At 40.9% G+C, this 26,946-nt stretch overlaps 2 protein-coding genes and 1 pseudogene across 4 annotated transcripts in view; 1 reads left to right on the top strand and 2 right to left on the bottom strand.

Moving 5' to 3' along the window:
* The window catches only part of LOC136394362 (salivary lipocalin-like), a 124,017-nt gene extending 121,858 nt beyond the window's left edge, over positions 1-2,159 (bottom strand). For all 3 annotated transcript variants that reach the window (XR_010749186.1, XM_066367412.1, XM_066367411.1), the window contains exons 1-3: positions 1,982-2,159; positions 1,500-1,633; positions 631-704 (exon numbers count right to left, since the gene is read on the bottom strand). Coding sequence is in view for 2 of the 3 variants with exons in the window: in XM_066367412.1 (XP_066223509.1) it covers positions 631-704; positions 1,500-1,633; positions 1,982-2,077 (304 nt within the window). In the remaining variant the exon portion in view is untranslated. The remainder of the gene's footprint in view (positions 1-630; positions 705-1,499; positions 1,634-1,981) is intronic.
* Positions 2,160-6,785: 4,626 nt separating this feature from the next.
* LOC136391229 (synaptonemal complex protein 1 pseudogene) lies at positions 6,786-19,063 on the top strand (annotated as a pseudogene).
* A 1,852-nt stretch (positions 19,064-20,915) lies between these two features.
* Positions 20,916-21,972, bottom strand: ZNF883 (zinc finger protein 883). Its single transcript, XM_066362762.1, is given in 3 exon segments — positions 20,916-21,102; positions 21,104-21,407; positions 21,410-21,972. Coding segments are annotated over 3 exon segments (894 nt in total). The 5' UTR covers positions 21,813-21,972.
* Between the last annotated feature and the right edge of the window lie 4,974 nt (positions 21,973-26,946).

Here is a 26,946-nt window from a genome sequence, read left to right as displayed (position 1 = left end):
TTTCACAGAACAGATTCAAGTGCACGTCCTGGACAAGACCGAGTGATATCCCAGGCCTCCATCGGCAATTTCCGGGGCCTCAGAGGTGACGTCTAAGGGTAAAATTGACTACTGGCTGGAATTCTGCTCCTGGTTATTGCCCACTGATGGTAGAGGAATTCAGCCACAGAGCAACCTCACCTCTACCATCCTCTGTGAGGCTCACCCACCATCTCCGGCCAGCTCTGTGTCTCTGTCCTGTCCACAAACCCCAGTGCCATTATACACCCAGCACTCTATCTGAACAATGTGTCGTGGCAGTGGCCACCAGAATTCATCAGGAAGTGAGCAGCAAATGAGCAGCTATCCTGACAAGTCATGTTTCGTTTTTGGGTTTTGCCCATATTCTTTTGTTTCCAGGTGGTACACATGTCCAAATAGCCATCTTCTTCTGATGGAATTATGTGCCAGTTTTGGCTTTTATACACAGGCTCTCCCGAGTTGAGTATATTGGCTGCCGCACGGCCTCATTTGTGTTACCTTAATAAGCACTGGTGAGGAATTGATCAAGATCCTAAGGACCCCGGCGTGTAGAAAACCTCCTGCAGATGCAGTAAAATTTACAAAGATTTTTTTTTTTTGTATACTTACAGATAGCATTACATACCCCGTTCTTTCCTGTTTCGTCACAAGACACTGTATACTCAAGACATTCTCCTTCAATCCTGTAAAACAGAAAGAGCAGATGCCCAAGAGATACGGATGGGGCCGGCTCCCTCCCGTTCCACCTGTAATTCGAGTGCCTGGTTCCAATTCATTGTTACACATTTTTAGTACAAATTTGGAAGAGCTCTGATTTACCTTATTTTGTTTTATTTTCTATTTTACCAGTGAATCAACTGCTGATACCACTGTTACTCTCTCAGCGCTTCACACTCTCACTGTTACCACAGCTCCGTGATGGACAACTCGCTGAGCGCTCGCACCTGCTGGCCTCTCAGGTGAGTGCCCTGCGCACACTGCCTCACTCTGCCCTTACAGAGACAAGAGCCCTGACAGAGAATCATTACCATCTTCTCTTACCCGAGGGAAAAGTGGGTAAAAGGAGATGAGTTCTGTCAAAGGAGATGAATTCTCATGGTCATATAATTAGTAAGAGATGGTTTCAAGAGATAGATAGGCTATTGATTCCTATTCCTATGCTCTTAACCTGTGTTATATTGCCACACTACTCATGACTCTGACACCCCTCAATCTCTTACCTCCTCTAGTCCCATTTAAATTAATTGCTCTCACCAATTTTTATCTTTGAATCTAGAAAAAGTGGCAAGTTCCACATCTGTGTCAGATGAGTGATTCTGATTTTAGATTCAGGCCCACAATGTTAAGTGTATGCCTGCATGTGTGTGCAGATGTGTGTGTGTGTGTGTGTGTGTGTGTGTGTGTGTGTTTAGTGGTCCAAGATCATACTTGGGCTTCTGTTTTCCCTTTCTTAAGTAAAAAAAAAAAAAAATACTTACTCTACATGAAGTTTAAATGTCAGAGAGTTGTCCTGGACTTGGATATATTCCACAAAACTCCTCATGACACTATTTTCTTCTATCCTTTCCTTCACATCTGAGGCCAACATAGCAGTATACCACTCCCCTGAGAGCTGCAATAAATCAGTAAAATGGCTGGGAGAGAGGAGAAGACGGGGCATCTCATGGACACTCGTCTCCGTGAACTCGCCCAATGGGCCAGACTCTGAGTGCTGAAGACAGCATGAGAACTCAGGTCAATTCACACCACGTGTGAGGCTCTTTCCACTGTCCCTCCACTGAAAATGGAAGTTCTCAAGTGCTGTCTTCTTCCCACATAGGACAGTTGCTCTTAGACTAATGTTAAAAACCACCCCTTTCTCTAACATGTCAAAACCTCTTCCCGTCCCGTGGGGCCACCTTGCTTCAGTGTCCCCACAGCCACCCCCAAAGTCAGACTCCCTATGCTCCCCTGACTCTACCTTTGACACATCAAAGTTGCTTGTCACAACTTCATGGTGTCCTCCCTCATGGGCACAGACCAGGGTCAGCCCCAGACACAGCAGTAGCAGCTTCATCTTGGGAGGGACAATACCGACTCGGCTGCAGTCACTGGGGTGAGTCTCCCTGATGGTGGCTCCGCTCCCCAGCGCCTCTGTCTTTATATTCAGTCTGGGTCCCGTCTGTAGTCCACAGGGCACCCCTTTCTCCTTCCACTCCACGAATAGTTTGTATTCATTGGTGTGAAGCCAATATTTTTCTTGTCAATCTCCTCTTTTAGATCTACTCAGTGACCTGAAATTACTTAAAACATATACTCAAAAAAAAAAAAAAAATAGTGGATGCCACGAAAGACTGCCTAGTGGAACCAGATTTAACTGTGAAATCAGAAAGCCAATCATGTGTGACAAGAATAGATTAGAACCAGGAAATGACATGTGTGAACAATTTCTGTTCCACCACTCACATGTTGTGTAGAAATAGGTGAGTCACTCCATTTAAGTAGCCTCAGAAACAAAGAAACTGTCTCTATCAAAGATAATAGTACCTATCACAAAGCATTCAAATAGGGCAAATTAGAATAGGGTTGCATAAAACAGTCTTGAAAGTATAGTGTCTAGTAATGAGCATACAGTATTTTAATTTCTTTTCCTTGTTGTTGTATGAAATCAACCACAATGAATGAACAAAGATTTAATCACTATGTACAAATATCTTGCTATATACCATGGACCCTTAAGAGAAATGGCTAGTTGGCTCAGTGGATAGAGCATTGGCCCAGTGTGCAGATGTCCCAGGATCAATCTCTGGTCAGGGCACACAAGAGAAGCAACCATCTGCTTCTCTCTGCTTCCCTCTCCCCCTTCTTTCTCTCTTCACCTCTTGCAGCCAATGGTTCAATTAGTTCAAGCATCAGCCTGGGTGCTGAGGATAGCGCTGTTGATCCAGCATCAGCCTCAGGTGCTATAAATAGCTCAGTTCATTCAAGCATCCAGGTGGATCCCTGTTGGGGCACATGCAGGACTATATCTCACTATCTCCCCTCCTCTCATTTAAAAAAAAAAAAAAAGATATCCTTTTCTTCAAGCAACTTTCAATGCAGGCGGGAAAATACTGTATATACTCAATAAAAACTTCATTCTATAAGCATACAAGCATATGAAGTAATGCAACCAAGTGGGACCAAGTCCAGACCATTGTGGGTCAGGAAAGGGCGAAATGCTGGGGACATGATATCATGTAGGAAGGCCTTAGGAACACAGGCTTTGGGGACATGTAGACCTGGGCTTTGTGCCTATCTTTGTCATTTGGCACCATGAGGACAAATTTAACCTCTCAGAGCCTTAGTGTCCTCTAAATGGGGATAATCATACCTGTCTGTAGATTGCCGTAGGGGCTCAGTGGGACCATGTGTGTAGAACCTCAGGCTAATGTCGGGTACAACTGGGCTGGTGGGATGAGAGAACTGTTCTGGGAAGGTGCGTCTGGGGGAGGTCCTGGATGTTAGGCAGGGGGTGGAGATGCGGAGGGCATGTGGGTTCAGGTTAAATACCAGGTCACCTACCACATTAAGACTGCCTCACCCAACATCAAATATAAGACATTTTATAAGTGGCCTGTGAGAATGGTGACAGCCTGCCCGGTGGTTGAGATACACCTGTCCTAAGTCATGACCCAGTGTGTGGGTAAAGGGCTTATTGAGTCCATATATGACCAGATAATAGTCCATTTATAACCAAGCAACCTGACTGAAGCTGAGCTTCTGACTGGAAATGAACTTCATCTTTAGTCACACTCTTGATTCATTGAACAAATCCCTAATTGAGAAAGCCAGTAGGAACATTCGAGCCATGTCATATGACACCAAGGCGTAGTCAGTGTCAAGAAGAGTAACAAGAAATAAAAGCTTGCTTGGTTCCTGAGCCGGAGTGGATGTATGGACTGCTCCCCAGCATCCAGGATGATTCTACACCCTGCTGGTACTGATTCAAACCCAGTTCTAAAATACCCACTCCTGCCGGAGAGCTCGGTTGGTTAGAGCGTCATCCTGCTACACAGAGGTGGCCTGTTCGGTCCTCTGCTGGGGCAGGCACATCCAGGGACAGACTGATGTTCCTCTCTCTCTCTCTCTCTGCCTCTCTCAAATCAATACATAAATTAACAAAATATATATCCACTCCCTGCACTGATGAAAGGTTGCTTGAAGCTAACAATATCTCATCTGTGTCAGCTGCATCTTTGGGAAGGCTGATGCAGATGGAGAGACAGATTGAAGAGTGGGAAGGGCTTATTGAGGAGGCAACCCTTGTCAAAGGAAACAGGAGGAAGCAGGGTTAGGGAAAGGGAGTGGCCAGACGAAGATGTAGATCTGACAGAGCCTCGGTCAGCCCTGTGGGGAGCTCTGGAGCCTGATAGAAGAGTCCTGAGTCAGGCAGAAATGGAGAGGACATTGTAGGACAGCCCTGCTCAGTCATGGGCTCCGCCCACCCCATGAAGACCAGAACCTCAGCTCAAGAGTTAAGGCAAATCTGCCCGAGTTAACAGCGGAAGCTACAGCTAACATGCTAATGGTTCATGCTAATGTCAACACACCTCTCTGCTGGCCCATGAGCCTTTTCCTGAAGGGGGGAATGTGAACAATAATTCTCCATGTCTCCACACCATGCTGCTACCCAGAAATTGGGAGTCTCCTTAACAGAGGTCTAGAATTCTCTTTCTCCGTGGAGTGGAGGCAGGGCTGGAAGCAGAACCCCTTTCCTTCTTTTTAGTTTTCCATTTCTACCACAACACCAGGTTCCCTGTAGGTAAGAAAACCAAGAATCGCAGTGATTGTTGCCTCCAGATCCACTCACTAAAATTCAGTAAGTGTGTATGTACCTGTGGTCCCTGGTTACCTGAAGGGCCATCCGGACTCTCAGATCACATCATTTAGGACTGATTTATTCCAATGAGGGTGACACCACCAAGCTTGGGGAGTTTGGACAGTGGGAAGAATAGTCATAAGTCTTGAACCGGGAACCTTGGGGGAAGGATCAAGAAAGCCCATAGATAAAAATGACCCATGCCATCATTTTGACATAGGCTAGACCTAGTTTTAAAAAAAAGTGAGAAAATCCATCTTGTACCATCAGTGTGAGGATCTGATGCAATCACTTATGTAAAGAGCTTGGCACAGTGCCTGGCATAGAGTATGTAGTCAATTGATGGAAGCCAATTTTATTTTGATCAACCTAGTCATTCAATAAATAGTCATTGTTGACTTACTATGTCCGAACACTGATTACATTGCTGATCAAATAGCGCCAACCCCCGGCCTTACTGAGTTTCTGTAGTAGTATATATTTTTTTAACCTTCACATTTCACATCCTACAAGTTCAGGAGCAGGACATGAAGAAAAAGACCAAACAGGCACCATTCCTGCCATCATAGCCCCTACAAACCCCCTAATTCCTTTCTTCCTTAGTTCATGCTGCAATCCTGCCTAGAAGGCCCTTCCTCTCTGCCTGTAGAAATTTACTTTTCCTTCAAGGCCCAGCTCAAGATTTCCCTTTCGCCTGACCTGTGGTGGCGCAGTGGATAAAGCGTCGACCTGGAAATGCTGAGGTCGCTGGTTTGAAACCCTGGGCTTGCCTGGTCAAGGCACATATGGGAGTTGATGCTTCCAGCTCCTCCCCCCTTCTCTCTCTCTCTCTGTCTCTCTCCTCTCTCTCTCTCTCTCTCTCTCCCTCTCCTCTCTAAAATGAATTAAAAAAATAAAAAGATTTTCCTTTCTTTGATTCACCAAGCCTTTGCTGGACATCCTGCAAGCACTTAGAGCAGTCAGTTGGTTCACGCTAATGTCAAAATGTAATTCTCACAGTTAAAAACAAAAACACATAACTCACATACAACAATATAAGGAGCATGTGTCAAAGATTTAATTAACAGGATTGAAAGACCCAGGAAAATGACAGCCAGTCTGAAGGAAGATATGAGAAGCTGATCTATATATACATAGTCAGTGAAAGAAAAAATGCTGGAATAAAATTGCTAAGTTAGACCCGAAGTGATCAACATCCTACAGGCCAACAGATCCACAATCTTTGTGGTTATCCCCTCGATGGGATAGAAATCACTTACATATTTACTACACCAAAATACTCTGCAGCTTTTCAGTTTTTCAACTGAATCTCAAACGTCGCAGAGTCTGGCCTCTAAGCAGTGGCGAGTGGTAAGGGAAACAGTCACACTTGCCAGCAGGACCAGACGGCCCTTAGAGAGAGCACTCGTCTGACATTGACAGGACACGTTCTCAGCTTTTCTCAATTTCTGCATAATTTTTAAAACCTCTCATTTCTATGGTTGCACACACAAGGAGAGGTAATAGTGAAAAGGTAACTGTGAGGTTCAAATTCTGTCCCCATTTAACCTCCATGAGCCCGTTTTCTCAGAGGGTTGCTGCAAAGACACCAGGAAGATGTTTAGAAAGTGCTAGAATGCCATAGGTTCCCAATAAATATTACTGCTTTCACTCTCTTCCTATCTCCTTTGGAGAGTAGAGACCATGTTTTGTGTTTCTTGTTCTCCCCGCCTCCCCGCCCCAGCCAGGTTCTAGTAGGATGCCTGAGCTCTGTGTAGTAACTTTTCAGTAAGTCTCTGATTGTTTTCTGTATGTCTTGCCCGTGACTCAGGCAGGATCCTCCCCTTCTCTGGGCCTTAATTTAGCCATTTAGCCATTGATAAAAATGAGGAGGTGCAATGGTTCTTAACCACAGGCAGCACTAGTCCACAGGCAGGTTTTGGAAATGGGGAAGAGGGCGTGGCATTTTGTGTTTTTGCAGGAACTAGAGAGGACTTTTGACAGTTGGTGGCCAGCATCCAGAGATGATAGCCCTTCTGCAGTGCCTAGGTCAGCCCCCAACAAGGCGGAACTGTTCTATTCAACACAGCCATAGCACACTCCTTTGGGAATCACTGAATGATCTCTGTAGAGCTTCTCGAATTTCACCTTCTGAGGTGATCATCAATTTTGATGTTAGCATTCAGGTTTTATTTAGAATGCAGACAAAATTGCAATTATTTTTTGTATTGTATATCTGAAACAGATTATTAAAATTTTATGCTTTAAAAATGTCTTCAAATACATTGTTTACAAATCTAGCATCATACATTTTGTGTACTATAAAACAACTACATAAACAGTTTTATACAATTAGAAATACCAACTTGTGTGACATTCCATGTTAAAGGACTCATGTTCAGCTCAAGTGCATGTGGCATAGACCATTTAATCATGTTTTAGAGAGTGTTTTTATTCAGTAAAGTTTCAATTTAGTATGTAGAACAATAAAGGATAGAAGGGACTGGTCAAATGCTGATAAAAAAAAGTCCAGTAAAATGAGGACACACAAACATACATTATATATATATATAATCCAAAAGATAACCTGTGAAATTAAAAAGACCAGTTCCTATGTGGTAACAGGGGCAGCAGCCTCCCCAAGATCTCTGTAACTCTCCGTGCTTGAATCTGTTCCAGTTCATCTACAGAAGAAGGGGAAGAATTCGTTAACTTCATTTTCCATCAGCAGCTTGGGACGCAGCTGAAGCCGGCTGAAGTTGGCCAAGGGAAAGAAAGATCAATTTGTCCTAGCGGAGAGAACCAGAAGCCAGAAGTGCGGCTAAGCTCGTTTTCGCCCCCTGGTGGCCATCCAGAGGGTTGTGCTGCATCCCGTAGCCACAGGGCCGCCGCCGGCCAGACCCGCTGGCATCGCATCTTTCCTCTTTTCTTCCTCCCTCCTTGGCGAGGGTTCTGTGGTCAGGAGTACTAGATGGTTCCTTATTTTTGTCACATATATACATTCAAATGTAATCTGCAACTACTAGCTGAAGAGTCTCAGCAAAGTACGGAACTGGTACACATTCTGGTCTCCTTTTAAAAGTGGACAATCTGTTATTTTGCAGATTTGATCAATGTGGCCATGCTATTGGCTCTAATCTTCATCTTGTTGATTTCCATTCACAAGTGCAACCTATTATCTACACAGTCCAACGCAAACTTATAAAACTGGAAATGGGGTCACTGCGCTCCACTGCTCAAAATCTCCGCTGGCTTCCCATCACTCCGAGGAAACCACCTAAACTGCTTGCGATGTTCAGTCGCCAAGCCTAATGTCATGTCCTAGCCTGCTCCCTCGGACCCTTGCTTATGTTCCCTGAACATGTCGAGCTGGTTTCCATCTCACGATGTTTACAATTGCTAGTCCCTCTCCCAAAGCCCTGTTTCTCCTCCGTCTCTGCAAGGCTGTTCTCCCCAAATTCTTCAGCCCGTTTGTTCATGAGCTTTTTTATTGTCTGTCTCCCTAAATAGAACAGAAACTCCACAAGGAATGGAGAGACTGTGTCTGAGTCCTTAGTGCACATAACAGGAACTAAATGAGCAAGTGTCAAAATAATGAATAAAGGAATGTTAAGACACTGGCTATGTGACATGCCAGACAAAAGTCCCGCTTTAACTGTTTCATGCCAAAATGTTTAAATTTTTTCATTTTATTTTCTAAGAGCAAGCCAAGAACAGTGGAGAAATAAAGCAATATTCATTCCTGTTGTGATTCTAGATAATAACCTAGATCACACCAGTGACAAATCACTTTGGACACTGGGTAGCCATTGGTTATATTTTTACAAATATTTTAGCATTTGCTCAATTGACCATTTTGCCAACTGTTCTCAAAAGAGGAAAATAGGCAATCAAAGGCCTCGGAAAACTGCATATCAAAATTAATCAGCATGAACACATTCTCCCCAAATGGTTCAGACTGTAGTCGCTGGACATGCAGTCTGTTCTGTCCGTGTGAGGTCATCACAGCCACCTTGCCCAGTGTGTGCTGGCGGGAAAGCATAACAGAGAGAGACCCTCGGGATTCCCCTCATTTTCCTGTTTTACTGACTTTCCTAAGCCTGGTGCCCTCTGGATGGGATCTTTGCATTATGTCCCTTGTCCTTGATGCCCAGCGCCTGTCTACCTGTTCCCCCCTGCTCTGACCTTACCAACTAACCAAAATAGCAAAACAAAACAAATCAGCCAGTGGAGAATCAGCTCCCCAGTGGGCCACGTGCCAGTAGTCACAGGTGTCACAGGACACCCCAGAGCCCAGAGCCTACCCAGAGCTTTTTCTAGGACACCCACTATGTGAAGAACAGGAGCATCACGCTAGCAGCCGATTGTCCCTCTGCTCACCAGGCAGGCAGGAGGCACCCAGACCTGCAGCGCCTGATTGCTAAGCAGCAGGGATCCATCTGTAAATTGACCGTTAATTGCACAGGGCTGTGCATATTCTTCCGAGCAAGGCTAGGTTCACGGGAGCGCAACCACTGCAGTCAAACAGCCCAGAGCTCAAATGGGCTGTGCTTGGTTTAATGCTTTGCTGTTCCTTGAAAATTTTAATGATTTTATTTTTATGCTTGTTTTGTAAGCAAAATGGGATGACAGAGTGGAGCATGTGCATGAGAAGAGGACATACATACAATATCCATGTCTGCCATTCCTTGCCATCATTTACATATAATGTTCACAATGTCTCATGAACACAGAATTGCAGTGGACCCTCACTCACTGTGTTGGAATTTAGTGGGTCTCAAAAAACATAAGTGTGTTATATCTACAACTGAGTAAGTGGGGGGTGCTCACAGCCCCAAGAGGCCATGCTTTCTGTTTGAACCAGATACTCGCTTTCCAACTCAGAAAGAAGCAATGGCATTGTGAGAAACGCAAGTGATCCAGGAACCATGGTGTGTTCTTCTCTACTGAGTTACTTCCCTGCATTTATTCATGCTGAAAACTATAACACAGAAGGAAAATATAAAGCAACACAGAATTCCTTTTCCTCACAGTCCTTACCCAAGAGGAATCTGAAGGGAGAGTGTTGGTAGAACGTGCTAATTAATATAGAGAAGTGAAATAAAATGCGAGTTTGTTGGTTTTTGGTTTTTTGGTGTTTTTTTTTTACAGAGACAGAGAGTCAGAGAGAGGGATAGACAGGGACAGACAGGAACAGAGAGAGATGAGAAGCATCAATCATCAGTTTTTCATTGCGCATTGCGACACCTTAGTTGTTCATTGATTGCTTTCTCATATGTGCCTTGACTACAGGCCTTCAGCAGACTGAGTAACCCCTTGCTCGAGCCAGCGACCTTGGGGCCAAGCTGGTAAGCTTTGCTCAAACCAGATGAGCCCACGCTCAAGCTGGCGATCTCGGAGTCTCAAACCTGGGTCCTTAGCATCCCATTCCAATGCTCTATCCACTGCGCCACCGCCTGGTTAGGCACAAGTTTGTTTTATGCCACATTCCTACTTTTCTGTTAGAACAAGATACACGTGTATCAGTGAATTACAAAACACAACTTGTTTCATTTTGGTTATCGTACATCTAAGTTAAATGCTGTTATGTTGTGCTTAAAGCTGACATTGCACAATATAAAGATGAAAAGTAATATTTATGCTAATATAAATTTTCCTTTCATTAGAATAGCATTCAATAGAAAAGAAAAAACACTAAGACCACAGGAGAAGGGAGGAAAAACACATTTTTGTATCTTTCAAAGCACCTTTTTCCTAATTTTTGAACAAGGATACCCACATTTTCATTTTGCATTGAGCCACACAAATTATGTCACCAGTCCTGCTTCTGAGACCCAGTCTCTTTGCCATTTTTCATTTGTCTTTTTGCTTCTCTCTCTCTCTCTGTGTGTGTCTTGATTAGGTTAGCTAATGGTTATGGAATTGCTTTTTAAGTTTTTCCTAAAATAAGAATTTCTATTTATATTTTAGTTCTACTGCCTTTTTATCTTTATTACCTTTCTTTCATTTTACTTTAATTTTTTTATCAGCATTTTGATTTGCAAATTTAAGTAATTTATTTTCCCCCATTCTAATCGACACAACCTAGAATCTAAATCCTGCCTCCTTCATCCACCGCCAGGCCTACAGAGATCTCCCTGGCTGCAGGTCCCATGCTAAAAGTGAGAGGTGGAAACATGATTCACCAGTCAACACATGCAGAAAGTCAAGGTCTTGGGATGTTGCAGCTGAGGCTGGTGGCCGCTGGGCGGAGAAAAAGCACCCGGGAGTGAGGCCATTGTTGGCTCTGGGTATCTTTGGACACCTGGTCTAATTACTTCTCCAGACTTGCACAGAGAGATAAGCCACCCACTCATTCTTTTCCGTCCCTCTTTTCCCACAGGGCATTCGTCAAGTCCTAGCAGCAGGCCAAAGAGGCTAGTCAAGAAACATCTGCAGGTGCTGTGAACATAATGGAGCAGGAACCCAACTAAAGGGAGAGGAAAGGACAAAGCGGATCCCATCAGTCAGGAGCACAAGATGCATGCAGAGGGCCCCTGCCCTGCTCAGCTTTAGAGAGAGAGAGAGAGAGAGAGAGAGAGAGAGAGAGAGAGAGTTGCAAGGAGAGCAAGTTGCCTCGCAGGCTGAGCACACAGTGGCGGGACTGCAGGGAGGTGGCACTGGCCTGACCCCTGACCGCCTACCTGGCCCGGGTGAAGGCAATCAAGGCCTGCTGCACAGGCACCCACTGGAGCTAGGAATGGGCAGTGAGAGCCTGGTCATAGAGGAGATTGCAAGAAAATTAGAAAGTACTCAGGTCAGTTATGTGACAATGAGGATATATCAAAATTTGTGGGATGCAAGCAAATGCAGTGTTTAGAGGAAAACATAGTTTTCGATACTTTTTTTCTGAAAAGAGAAAAGTCTAAAGCCAATGACCTATAACATTTCGCCCTGTAAGTCTTGTAGAAGAGCAAAGTAAACTCAAGGTAAATAGAGGAGGCGGGTGCCATCAGCATAGCCTCCAGCACTCCCTTGCTTTGGCCCCCTCGTGCCCCTCGGCATCAGGGTGCTGGCCCGGGCACATCCTCTTTCCAGGTGCTGATGCAGGAGCCTCTGGCTGTGGATGGGCCCATGGAAGCCGGTGGGTCAGAGAGGATCCTGCTTGGGTGCCCTGAGATAGTTCCTTTAAAGCCCTAGCCCCACAAGGTGGTGGTTTCCACTAATAGGGCACTTCAATCTGGACTGTTTTCACTTTGGAAAAGGAGTAAGATCGAGCACCAGAAGCAGCCCGAGCCCTCCTTCTCCAATTTCTCTTAGGGCTGTTAAAAAAATTATCAAAGAAAATACACAAACTTTATTTAATACTTCATGGAACACATTCACAGAACTACAAAATGTTGCAGAAGGCAAGAAGCTTTTATAGGATAAAGAATAGAAGACTCGGAAGAGATGAATAGAAACCATCTGATCGTCTGGGGTCAGAGTTCACCCCCCCCCCCCCAGTTATCTCACTTTTGTGCCTGCTCATCTATTGACATGACAGACTAAACACCAGCCTGTAGTCATAGCTTCACATTCCTGTTACAGGACACAGGACCTCTTGTCTAGCACAGCCTAAGTTTGTGGGGAAAGAAGGACAAGAGGGACTCTGGGACTGATGGTGAGAGCAGCTATTCTATGTTGCCCTTAGTTTGGATCCAGGTAGAATAGTGATTAGGGCTTCCGAGATAATAGAAAATGTATATTGGCCTCTGCTCTTGGTTCCTGGCACAGAGCTCCTGAACCCCTTGTAATGTCCTAAGTGATAAGAGCACTGGTACCCTCTTTTGTTCTAATATTTGTCTTTGACCCTGATCCCTGACACAGGGCTCTAACACCCTTGTAAATTATTTGTGATAAGAGCATTAAAAGCATCTTTTGTGTTAATGAGGTGACTCTGGGTGGGCTCCTGAATGACTCCTCTATGGGGGCTGGTCACAAGATCAAGCCACGATTAGAAGTTTAGAATTCTCAGCCCTTACCCTCATTTTCCAGAGAGGAGAGAGGGGCTGGAAATTAAGTAAATTTATCATGCCTATGTGAGGAAGCCTCCATAAAATCCTCACAGTGTGGGTTTGGAGAGCTTCTGGGATGGTGAGCACATCTACACTGGGAAGGTGACACACAGGTATAGAAGCTCTTGTGTTCAGGGGCCTCCTAAACCTTGCTCTGTGTAGCTCTTTATCTGGATAGCCTTCTGTATCCCCCTGTCACATCCTTTGATAAACTGGTTAACATAAATAAGTGTTTCTCTGTTCTGGGAGCCTCTCTAGCAAATTAATAGAAACTGAGGAGTTATGAAACCCTCTGGTTTGTAGTCAAATTGAACAGAAGTTGTGGGTAACCTGGGGACCTGCTTGTAATGCAAGAGGTCCATACCCAGAAAATTGACCTGGTGTTGTTGTGAGATCTCAAAGTAACCACAAGGAGGACCAGATGGAGCGGACATAGCCTTTATTACTTACATACAGGGGCAACACTGGTGATGGTCTGTTGGTGAAAAGTTCCACACCCCACTAGGTGGGGTTGCAGCCTAAATAGATAAGCCCTGGGAAAGAGTTTCAAGTGAAACCCTTTGGCTCTGTGCAAGCAAACAGGTGAGCAGGGGACAGAGGGAAGGGTACATGGCATTCTCTGTTGTCCCTCCTTGATACATATCTGGTGACTCAGTTCCATTGTTCTTAGTAAAACCTTACAGTTCTACTACCCTCTATCCCATGCAGTCAGGATCCATGACCATGGTGCCATGTGGCTGGGGAAGGGGAAGGGCCAGGTCCGGCATCGACCCTACACTACTTGTTTGGCATCTGAAGTAGGGTAGAAGCAGTCTTGTAGTTCTGAGCCCTTACCCTGTGGGATCTGATGCTATCTCTCAATTAATGATGCAGCCTGAACCACTGCAGACAGTGAAGGCAAACCCATAAGTAGGTTAGCTGTCAATTCCAGTGAGGAAAAATCGCCACTTCTTCTAGGGTGGAAACTGCCCATTATAATCAACTTGCTATAATTGGCTGCCTGATCTCTTCATCACACAGATAATTAGTCTCTGCCGCTTAAGTTCCAGGCATTCAGCAGCAACATTAGCTAGATCACCCTTGTTGAGACCATGCCATTGGACCCTTCAGGTAGCACTGTCACATCTCCATCCCTACAAGCATGGCTTCTAAAGTCATGAGCCTATTGCACAAGCACTGACATGGAAAAGCAGAGCCCACCAGACATTTCCTCGTTGAGTCATCTTGTAAAATACATCTGGCTGTTGAGTACTTCTTTTGCAAAGGATTCTTTCTGAGACACAAAAATTTACAATCTGTGCACAATTCCACACACATGCCTCTTGCTCAGACTTCCTTGTCGACAACTTACCAATCTTAATCCTTTCAGACCTCAGGTCAACCAGCCAAGCCATTTGCCACTGCTCAGGGATCCTTGTCAAACCTCACCTCAGACCACCTCTTCCTATAAAGGGGATGGCCAAGGATAATATTACAATTTATTCCTACTATTCAAAGATGCTTTTCTTCTCAGCTACAAACACAATCCAGGGATAGAGATTAAGAACAGATGAAAATAATCATTTGTGTTTAATTACATAAGGCCATTTTTTTAGCATTAATATTTCTATGGATGTTCTTTTTGTTTAATAAAAGAAGTGAAGTTTTTAAGAAGTTCTGTTATTTCTACTATTTCTACCATAACTCACTTTACATTCCTAACATTGGCCAAAATACACTATTTCTAATACCATATTTAACCTCTGACAAAGGAAACCATAGGTATTACATCCTAGATACATGTAATAATAATTCATATCTATAAAGGATCTTTCATTTACTCATTCTCACTTAATCCTCATCATGTAACCTACGCATAATTTTTATGGGGTGGCTGACATTTATTAACCAAACTGAACAACTTGAACTTCATTTGTAAAATAGGGATAATTTTGCCAGTATTGCAGGGATTCTGTGTCAATATAAAAATGTTAAAAATGAGAATGGAAGAGCATAGCACAGTGCTCAAGGAAAATTCATTTCCCTTTACTTGGATTTCTGGTTTCTTCAACAGAACATTTACCGCCTGAGTATCAGATGCACTCCAGTGGCTGCTGTGGAGGACATAAAGGTGATGCCATCAAGGAGCCAGTTATTTTTTTCTCCAAAAAAATGTTGTTACATAAGCGTTACCTTGGGTTTTCAGACTGTAATGTTGAGTCCCTTTGCCTCCTTGTTCTCTCTGCCTAGAATGCCCTTAATCTTTGTTCTCTGCTTACCCTTCACAAGTCAACCAAGACATCATCTCCTCCAGGAAGTCCTCCATGTCCCTGTCCAAGCCACACTCAATCCAGAGTGGACTGGGCCTATGTGATGCCATTGCATTACCCTCCTCAACATTCCTAGGACACTACGACGTTTTCTGTTTACGTGTTTGTTTTCTCTACAGACTGTGACTGTGCCTTTTAACTTGACAGCTGGAGCACAAGAAGTGTTTGTTTAGTGAATGACCTATCTATTTAGCATCTATTAGGTTCTGGAGGATAAGCCCATGAATTGGTGGGTTAGAGTTTTCAGGAGATTTGGTAAACTGATTTTAGTATTCAGGAGTGATCACAAATCTCTCACAATTCTCATGTAGATTTAATCAAATTTAATGGCTTGTATACTCTCTTACTAACACTATTGAATTAAAAGAATTCTTTTATAGGAAGCTTGCTATTTTAAGTCCACGAAGAGCTTTTTGGAATTAGAGTTGTGGATCTCCATCATATAATAAAATGTAATGTTCCAACACCTAGACTTAAAAGTCTATGTGTGATTCCAAATGAGCCTCTCTCAGCAGTTTAGCACGCATGCTTACACATGGATCTCACATATGCAGCTGAGATCTATCCCCTACGGCAGTGGTCCCCAACCCCCGGGCCGTGGACTGGTACCGGTCCGCAGAGAAAGAATAAATAACTTACATTATTTCCATTTTATTTATATTTAAGTCTGAATGATGTTTTATTTTTTTTTAATGACCAGATTTCCCCCACTGTGCCTGCTGGCTGCACAAGCAGAGCAGTTTCCCGCCTTTTCAGAGGTTCGGAGGCCGAAGCTCTCATTGGTTCTCTTTGGGGCCCTCCTGGGTGGCAGGTGGCGGTTCTTGTGGACTTTCAAGGTCATCCTGACTTCCAGAGAAAATGGAAAAGCAGAAGCCTTTTAAGTTGTTTGTCCCACCAAGATTGGGTAGCAGTCAGGTGTCCACGGTGAAACCCCAGACGTTGGGAGGAGAGGCTAATTTTTTCAAGAACTTCAACAAAGAATTTCAACAAATTAAAGATGATACTGCTTTTCCATTTGCAATGACTACCTTCTCCAAAAATGACAGAAATACTAATTCAGATGCTGCTTTACAAAAAGTTAACTTTTTGCCCATGCTTGAACAGGTTGATAATTCTGACAGTTGTCACTACCAGGAAGGACTAAAAGACTCTAATTTTGAGAAATCAGAGCCAATGAGCAGACTATATTCAAAATTGTATAAGGAGGCTGGAAAGATTAAGAAGTGGAAAGTGAATGTAGAATCTGAGCTGAAGCAGAAAGAAAATAAGTTGCAAGAAAACAGAAAGATAATTGAAGCACAGCGGAAAGCCATTCAGAAACTACAGCTTGAAAATGAAAAAGTAAGTTTGAAATTAGAAGAACTTCAAAAAATAAAGATTTAATAAAAGAGAATAATGCTACAAGGCATTTATGCAATTTACTGAAAGAAACCTGTACCAGATCTACAGAGAAGACAAAGAAATATGAACATGAACGGGAAGAAACTAGGCAAGTTCATATGGATCTAAATAGTAACGTTGAGAAAATGATAACGGCTTTTGAAGAACTTCGTGTGCAAGCTGAGAATCCCAGGCTAGAAATGTGTTTTAAATTAAAGGAAGATTATGAAAAAAATCCAACACCTTGAAGAAGAATACAAGCAGGAAGTAAATGACAAGGAAAAGCAGGTATTGCTGCTATTGCTCCAAAACACTGAGAAAGAAAATAAAAGAGTTAACATTGCTGCTAAAGGAATCCAGAGATAAAGTTAATCAATTAAGAGGAAAAGTAAAATTACAGAATGAAAACTTAAAAGGAGTCAAAGGAGAAGCAGGATCATCTGACATCAGAACTAGAAGATTGCAAAATGTCTTTGCAAAGAAGTGTGAGTGCTCAAAAGGTAGTTTAGAGGAAGATTTGCAGATAGCGACAAAAAAAATATACCAGCTCACTGAAGAAAAAGAAGCTCAAATGGAAGAATTTAATAAAGCTAAAGCTGCTCAATCATTTGTGGTTACTGATTTTAATACTACTATCTGCAACTTGAAAGAATTACTGACTACAGAACATCAGAGATTGGAAAAAGTGAAGATCAATTGAAAATACTTACCATGGAGCTTCAGGAGAAATCAAGTGAACTGGAAGAGATGACTAAGCTTAAAAATAACCAAGAAGTAGAACTTGAAGAATTGAAGAAAATCTTAGCAGAAAATCAAAAGCTTTTAGATGAAAAGAAACACTTTGAGAAGACTGTTGAAGAATTAAAAGGAACAGAGCAAGAACTAACGAACTTCTCCAAACCAGACAGAAAAAAGTACATGATTTGGAAACACAATTAACTGCCATTGTGACAAGTGAATAGCAGTATCCAAAACAGGTTACAGAACTGAAAACTGAGCTTGAAAATGAGAAGCTTAAGAATACTGAACTAACTGCAAGCTACAACAGGTTTTCACTGGAGAACAAAGAACTAGCACAAGAAACAAGTGAAATGAACTCAGAACTCAATAAACAGCAAGAAGATATTAATAATAACAAAAAGGAAGAAAAAGGATGTTGAAGCAAATAGAAAATCTAGAAGAAACAGAAACACAATTAAGGAATGAGCTGGAATCTGTGAGAGAAGAACTAAAGCAAAAGAAAATGAAGTTAAATGTACATTGGACAAGAGTGAGGAAAATGTTCGAAACACTGAATGTGAAGTATTGAAAAAAGATAAACAAATGAATATATTAGAAAACAAGTGTAACAATTTAAAGAAACAAGTTGAAAATAAAATCAAGACTATTGAAGAACTCTAACAGGAGAATAAGGCCTTTAAAAAAAGGGTACAGCAGAAAGCAAGCAACTGAATGTTTATGAGATAAAGGTCAGTAAATTAGAGTTAGAACTAGAAGGTGCAAACAAAAATTTAAAGAAATGTCTGACAGCTATCAAAAAGAAATTGAGGATAAGAAGGTATCAGAAAATCTTTTAGGAGAGGCTGAGAAAGCAAAAGTAATAGCTGATGACGCTGTAAGATTACAGAAAGAAATTGATATACGATGTCAACATAAAATAGCTGAAATGGTTGCACGTATGGAAAAACATAAACATCAGTATGATAAAATCATTGAAGAAAGAGACTCAGAATTAGGACTTTGTAAGAATAGAGAACAAGAACAGTCATCAAAGAAAGCATCTTTGGAGATTGAATTATCCAACTTCAAAACTGAACTTTCATCTACTAGGAAACAACTTGATATAGAAAGAGAAGAAAAAGAAAACCTCAAAAGACAGACAAAAGAAAACACAGTTACTCTCAAAGAAAAAAGTGACAAGAAAACACAGACATCTTTTCTGGAAACACTTGAAACTAGTTATTGGAAATTTGATTCTAAAGCAGCTCCTTTACAAAATATATCTCAAAACTTTACATCAGCTGATCACGGCAAACCCAAAGATAAAAAGGACTACTTGTGGACATCTGCCAAAAGTACTTTCTCTACACCACTACCAAAGGCATGCACTGTGAAGACACCAACAAAACTAAAAACTCAACAAAGAGAAAACAGGAATGTACTCATTGAACAAAATACTAAAAAGAGAAAAATGGTCTTTGAGTTTGATATTAACTCAGATAGTTCAGAATCTACTGATCTCTTGAGCATGGTTACTGAGGAAGAGACATTGAAAAACCTAAGCAAGAATAATTATTCAACAACTTCTCATTTTTGTGTCAGAACACCGGAAAAGACCCCTTCATCTCTAACAACCCCTGGATCTGCACGGAAGTTTGGAGCTATGAGGAAAATGCAGGATGACCGTTGGGCTGTAATTGCTAAAGTGGATAGGAAAAAAAAAAACTAAAGAAGCAGAAAGTCTATTTGTATCATTTAAGCAAACCAATGTGATTTAGGATGCTAATAAGTAAAATTTATAGTTAATTTTTTTATCACTTTATAATGAGTCACTTTTCTGAAATTGAATCCTTTTGATATTTGCATAAATTGTTTCTTTATATTTTTATATTTTGTTCTAAAAGTGAAATAACCATGTTATCTGAAAACTTATAATTGTATTTGGAAAATTAGATGATTGTATTTTGTTTTTACTTTTTCTTGTATTCATGAAAACTGTTTTGACTTAAATTTTCAAATTCTAAAGTTAGCCATTGAACTCTAGGAACAGATTATTAAGATTTACTCTTAGTTCTTTATTATTAAAATATTTTGGATGCTTCCAAAAAAAAAAAAAAATGACCAGATTCCGTTACATCCGTCTAAGACGCACTCTTGACGCTTGTCTCAGTCACATGATATTTATCCGTCCCACCCTAAAGGCCAGTCCATGAAAATTTTTTTTGACATTAAACTGGTCCCTGGCCCAAAAAAGGTTGGGGACCAGTGCCCTAGTTTTTCCTCCTCTCTGCCATTTTTAACAGCTTCATTAATCAGCCTATAAGTTAAACAGCTTGAACATTCCCTTCAGAGATAATTAGTTGAGGGTTTTTGTTTGTTTGGGGTTTTTTTGTATTTTTCAAAGCTGGAAACGGGGAGGCAGTCAGACAGACTCCCGCATGCGCCCGACCGGGATCCACCCAGCATGCCCACGAGGGGGCGATGCTCTGCCCATCTTGGGGCGTCGCTCTGCCGCAATCAGAGCCATTCTAGCACCTGAGGCAGAGACCACAGAGCCATCCTCAGCGCCCGGGCAAACTTTGCTCCAGTGGAGCCTTGGCTGCAGGAGGGGAAGAGACAGAGAGGAAGAGGGGGAGGGGTGGAGAAACAGATGGGCGCTTCTCCTGTGTGCCCTGGCCGGGAATCGAACCGGGGACTCCTGCACACCAGGCCGATGCTCTACCACTGAGCCAACCGGTCAGGGCAAGGTTTTCTTTATATGCACATACATAGTCCATTTAAAAATATTTCATGAATACTGGGAAATAATGCATACCCTATTTCCCCATGTATAAGACACTTTTTTAAAAAAAAATTGGAGTTTAAAAACTGGGTGCGTCTTACACAGCGGTTGTAGGGGGGTTTTATATTTCCTGCTTTTTCGCGCTTGTTTTGCGTTCATTGTTGAAGACAGTGATTCAACATCAGACATAGGTGAGGACAAGCTAATGGATGGGAGTTCTGACAGTGATGAGGAGTTCTATGAATTTTATGATAAGATTTGAGTTCAATAACTTTATGTAATACATTTTTTTCTAATTTCAAGCCCCAAAATGGTGTGTCTTATACATGGGGAAATAAGGCATTATATCTGTGTATTTATGGCTAATAATCAAATTTCTCAGCTTTTAAAATTCAAACCCTTTGTAAGTTTAACAGTGAAAAATAACATGTGAATTACTAAAAAAAATAAGATCATGTATACAGTAAATAATTTTCATCACCCCAATATAATTTTTGTATACCTGAAATGGATTTTACTATAATCAAATATATACTTTTGTAATAAATTACCTCTGAAAATAAAATAAGTATGTGTTAAAAAAAAAACTTCAGTTTTGGAGATATTTCCATTTTAAGTTCTCTCAATGATAACACTTTTCAGATTAATTGCAAGAACAATGTTTCTTCTCAGTACAAATATTATATTGAATGAACAAGTATTCTGTCTAAAGAAACTTCCTGGAATTTCTTGCCACTGTGAGTGCTCAGGTGTAAGTGATGATCTATGGCTACAGGCTTCCCTGCATTCATTACTCAGATAGGGTTTCATTTCTGAAATCAGTTCTCTGATGTCGGATTAAAGATGTGCTATGACAAAAAGACTTCATTACAATGATTACACTGATAAGGTTTCTCCCCAGTATGTGTTCACTTATGTTTATTAAGGGCTGCTCTTAAACTGAAGGATTTCCCACATTCAGTACATTGGTAGGGTTTCTCTCCTGTATGAGTTCTCTGATGTCGAATTAGTGATGTTTTATAGCAAAAGTTTTTGACATTCATTACATTGATAGGGTTTCTCACCAGAATGAATTTTTAAATGTTCAGTAAGGTGTGTGCTTCTGCTAAAGGTTTTTCCACATTCCTTACAGACATAAGGTTTCTCCCCAGTATGAGTTCTCTGGTGTTGAGTAAGATGTGCACTCCGGTTGAAGGCTTTGCCACACTCATTACATTCATAGGGTCTCTCTCCAGTATGAATTCTCTGATGTTGAACGAAGGCTGGGGTGTGGCTGAAGGCTTTTCCACATTCATTATATTCATATGCTTTTTCTCCTGTGTGAGTTCTCTGATGTCGAATAGTGATGTGCTGTGGCAAAAAACTTTCTGACAATCCTTACACTGGTAGAATTTCTCCCCAGAATGAATTCCCTGATGTTCAATAAGATGTGAGCTCCGGCTAAAGGTTTTCCCACATTCAATACATGCATATGGTTTCTTTCCAGTATGAGTTCTGTGATGTTGAGTAAGGGCTGAAATATGGCTAACAGCTTTCCCACATTCATTACAAAGATAGGGCTTTTCTCCAGTATGAATTCTCTTGTGATTTCTAAGGGAGCACCTATGGCTAAAGGCTTTTTCACATTCATTACACTTGAAAGGTTTCTCCCCAGTATGAACTCTCTGATGCTGAATTAAATTAGTGCTCTGACTAAAAGCTTTCCCACATTCACTGCATTCATAAAGTTTCTCTCCAGTATGCATTCTTTGATGCTGATAAGATTAGTTTCCAGCTAAAGGCTATACCACATAGTTTACTTTCATGTTTTTCCCTCATATGAATTTTCTCAGATTCCATTATGACTGAACATGCAAATTGCTCCTAGTAAGTAAGGTTTTGGATATAAATGCATCCTTTCCGATATCTAACAAACTACTTTTCATTTATAAATTGCCTTTTAAACAATCAATTGATGCAAACTTATGCTTTAAGCTCCTACCATTTGTATTATCATTATGAAGTCTTTATCTTTTAGAAACTATCAGTTGTTTAAAAAGGTTTGAGCTCAGATTAAATATGTCCCCCAAATTATATTCATGACTTTTCTCTTGAATTGAGTTTCCTTGTAATTTTGTTTTACTGATGTTTCTCACACTGGTTATTAAATTCCAGTTCTTCTGATGTGAACTTTTAGGTATTATCATTGAAAATTTTCTAAATTTTCTAGTGTCATGCCATGACACTACTTGTATTTTGAAAGCTGTCTGCTTTAAAGTTGCTGCTTTGATTTGGGATACAGGATCTGGAATTGTGCAGAAGACAGTATCTCTTTTGTCTGAAATACAAAAGGGGAAAAAAACTCACTCATAAAATACAGAAAAAAATATAATAAAAATAAACCAGTGATATAAGAAAAAGATTATACAGTGTAAGTCCTGAGTAATATGTAAATTTAAAGAAGGAAATGATTACTATAGATAAGCATGGAGGAAAAAATAGCAACACTGAGACAAAATGCAAAGTATTTTTCCAACAATAAAAGGAAAACAATCCATTAAAAATGAGCAAGTGACTTGAAGAAACATTTCTCCAAAAATGATATGCAAATAGACAATAAGCATATGAAAAGATGCTCAACCTTATTAGTCATTAGAGAAATGCAAATCAATACCACAATAAGATACTACGTTAACATCTAATAAGATGATTATAATCAACAAAATGGAAAAGGCAAGTGTAGGTGAGGATGTGGAGAAATTGGAACCCTCATATATGCTGGTAGGAATGTAAAATAGAACAGGGGCTGTGCTAAAAGCCTTGGCAGTTCCTCCAAAAGTTAAACATAGAATTACCAAATGACCTGGTGATTCCACTCCTAGGTAAATACTCAAAAGATCTGAAAAAAAGGTATTCACATACTTGTATGCCAATGTTCACAGCCAAAAGGTAGAAACAACCCAAATGTTCATCAGCAGATGAATGTATACACAAAGTGCAGTATGTCCACATAATGGGACATTATTTCACTATAAAAAGGAATGAAGTTCTGATACATGCTACATGGATAAACCTTGAATATATGCGAGGTGAAATAAGTAAGACACAAAAGGACGAATATTGTGTGACTCCATTATATACAATATTTAAACAGGCAAATTCAGAATCAGAAACTGGTTTTGACGTTACCAGGAGCTGTGAGTGGAAGGAAAGATGGGACATTATTGCTCGATGGGTACAGAGTTTCTATTTGAGGTGATAAAAAATTTGGGAAGAGATAGTGGTGATGGATACACAAATTGTAAATTAATATTACTTAAAAATGGTTAAAATGGCAAATTTTATTATATATATTTTACCACAAAAAATTCTAGTTGCCCAAGTTCAAGATATCTATTATAGCCTGACCAGGTGGTGGCGCAGTGGATAGAGCGTCGGACTGGGATGCAGAAGAACCCAGGTTCAAGACCCCGAGGTCACCAGCTTGAGCACGGGCTCATCTGGTTTGAGCAAAAGCTCACCAGCTTGGACCCAAGGTCGCTGGCTCAAGCAAGGGGTTACTTGTTGTGCTGAAGGCCCGCGGTCAAGGCACATATGAGAAAGCAATCAATGAGCAACTAAGGTGTCACAATGAAAGACTGATGATTGATGCTTCTCATCTCTCTCTGTTCCTGTCTGTCCCTATCTATCTCGCTGTCTCTGTAAAAAAATAAAAATTTTAAAAATATATTATAGTATATTATAGTAGATATCCAAGTGGCAATAATAAGTAGGCAAATGGACTTCAGTGGGATGACAGCTACTCAGAAGAAAAACCAAGAAGCATGGAATTTAAGCTGAGAATAGAGAGACGTTAAGAAGTGGAAAGAGGGGTATAATAGTGAAAAAATGGAGGAACAATGGACTAGAGGTCTGAATGGAACTGAAGAATTGCTAGAAGCAAGGTACTAAAGTAAATGAGCTAGAAACAAAAAAAAAATGACCAGAGAATTTAATGTTTGGAGGTGGTGCAGTTATTGGTAATTATAAATCTAATATATGACTAGGAGCATTAGTGGCTAAATTGGAGGAGAGGAAAATAATTTCTGGAAATGAGGAGGTACATTGGTACCATGGTACTGTGATATTGTGATTTATAATAAGAAATATATATTTGGTTTTCATTCTGGTTGCTGGCATAGGCCTCCTAAAACCCTTGGAAGTTCCTCTGATAAAACAGATAAAGGTGTCTTTTCTCATGCTAATAAAGTGACTGGAAAGCACCTAAGGGTGGGGGCTGGTTGCTAGTAGTATACAAACCATTAATAGAAGATTGGAACTTTCATTCCCACTCCTTGATTTCCAGGGAGGGGAGTGGGGCTAAAGGGTGAATCAACCACCAATGAACAATGTTCTGATCAATCATGCCTATGTAATGAAGCCTCCATAAAGACCCAAGAGGAGGGGCTTCAGAGAGCTTCCAGACTCGTGAATGAGAATGCGTCCACATACTATATGCGAGGCCCCAACTCCCTGAGGACAGAGCTCCTTTGTACTGACCTCACCATATGTATCTCTTCACCTAGCTAGTTGAAGTATAACTTTTAATATTCTTTGTAATAAACTAGTGATCTAGCAAATAACCTGGTTTCCTGAGTCCTGTGAACAGCTCTAGCAAATTAAATGAAACCAAAGGAGGGGGTGGTTTACAGCCAGTCAGTCAGAAGCACCTGGACTTGCAATTGGCATTTGTCCGGGCGGGGGCACAATCTTGTGGGACTGAGTGTCTAACCCAGGGGTATCAACCTTTTTATACCTACCGCCCACTTCTGTATCTCTGTTAGTAGTAAAATTTTCTAACCGACCACCAGTTCCACAGTAATGGTGATTTATAAAGTAGGGAAGTAATTTTACTTTATAAAATTCATAAAGCAGAGTTACAGCAAGTTAAAGCATATAATAATAATTACTAACCAAGTACTTTATGTCGGATTTTCGCTAAGTTTGGCAGAATAAATCTTTATAAAACAATTTACTATAGTTAAATCTATCTTTTTGTTTATACTTTGGTTGCTCTGCTACCACCCACCATGAAAGCGGGAACGCCCCCCAGTGGGCGGTAGGGACCAGGTTGACTACCACTGCTCTAACCCATAGGATCTGATGCTATCTCCAGGCATGTAGTGTCAAAATTGAGTTGAATTGTACAACATCCAGCTGGTGTTGAAGAATTGCTTGGAGGAATGGGGGAATAAACACATTAGAATTGAGTACAGAATTATAGGTACATAACCCAGTAGTCTCCAAACATTTTAAATTGGAGACTGTGATACTATAATATAAGAAGAAATATATATATATTTTGGTCTTCATCCCTGGCTCCTGGTCAGAGTTCCTAAAACTTTTGTAATTTCCTGAGCAATAAAGATGCTTGGAGCATCTTTTTTCCTAATATTTGGTCTTTGATTTTAGTTGCTGACACACAGCTCCTAAAATCTTTGGAACTTCCTGGGTGTTAGGAGTATCTTTTGTTCTATTGAGGTGATTCTTGGAGAGATATTTTTCAGTTAAAAAAAAACAAAAGCATGCACACCAGTAATAAACACCTTTAAAAAGAAAACACAAGTTATCAATAAGCACTTCAATACTGAGATATTATGGTCATTAAAAATCTATATAAGTAGCCTGACCAGGCAGTGGCACAGTTAATAGAGCATTAGACTAGGATGCGGAGGACCCAGGTTTGAGACCCTGAGGTCGCCAATTTGAGCGCAGGTTCATCTGGCTTGAGCAAAAAAAAATTTACCAGCTTAGACCCAAGGTCGCTGGCTCGAGCAAGGGGTTACTCGGTCTGCTGAAGGCCCACGGTCAAGGCACATATGAGAAAGCAATCAATGAACAACTAAGGTTTTGCAACGAAAAACTGACAATTGATGCTTCTCATTTCTCTCCGTTCCTGTCTGTCTGTCCCTATCTATCCCTCTCTCTGTCCCTGTAAAAAAAAAAAAAAATGTATGTAAGTAGAAGGTCTCATCTTTTCACTCCAATCCCCAGTGGATCACTTGCACTGCTAAGGAATGTATGCTCTGCACTATGAAAACTACTATACTGAAGTTATATGCTACACAGTGAGTATAACAAGTAGAACCTTATAGATAAAAATTAAATAATATATACCTTCAAGCAAAAACACTCAAAACCATATGACAATCACAGCCACTAAGATGCAGGCTAGCAGGATTTAGCTGAGTGACAGACCAACAGAGGTGAGCAAATTCACTTGATCTCCACTATCCACCAGTGTGCTCACTTGCTGCTAAACACTTTGAGGATTTCAACCTATTGCACTTTAAAGAAAATTTTTCTAATTACTTTCATTATTGGTTAAAAACAGCAAATTAAATTGATATTATTATTACCTTTAATGACATGAATCCCTGAACCAATTTCACAAACTTCTGGGGTTGAGAAATGCTGTTCCAAAATTACCAAGGCAGACTGTCTAACAGCTATATACTTGAACCTCGTGATTTTCCTGCTTAGAATTGAATTCTGCCTCGTTATTATGCCCTGTACTTATTTTAAGAAATCATGTAAGAAACAGCTGTGGAGAAACCTATTACAGAATTTCTCATGGGTTGGTAATTGTTAGGGAGACTGACAACTACATCATATGAATGCAAACCCTTCAAGAGAATAACTTCAAACCTGAAGGCCAAAAAAAAATCTTTACTTCCCTCAAGAAATGAGCACAGTTAATGTATAATGCAAACTATATAATCGCAGATGATATGCTCAACTTTAATTACCTGTAAAAGATTCTATAGCTTTTATGATTATGTTCTAAGTTTCCTTGGTCTAGATCTTTTATTTTATTTTCCCTGGTCTCTATTTATACTTTTTCCCATTTAATTGGATTAA

The sequence above is a fragment of the Saccopteryx leptura genome, chromosome 2, assembly GCF_036850995.1.
Source record: "Saccopteryx leptura isolate mSacLep1 chromosome 2, mSacLep1_pri_phased_curated, whole genome shotgun sequence".
Lineage (NCBI taxonomy): Eukaryota > Metazoa > Chordata > Mammalia > Chiroptera > Emballonuridae > Saccopteryx > Saccopteryx leptura.
Note: the sequence above shows the minus strand (reverse complement) of the source record. Positions and strands in the feature narration are given on the sequence as shown.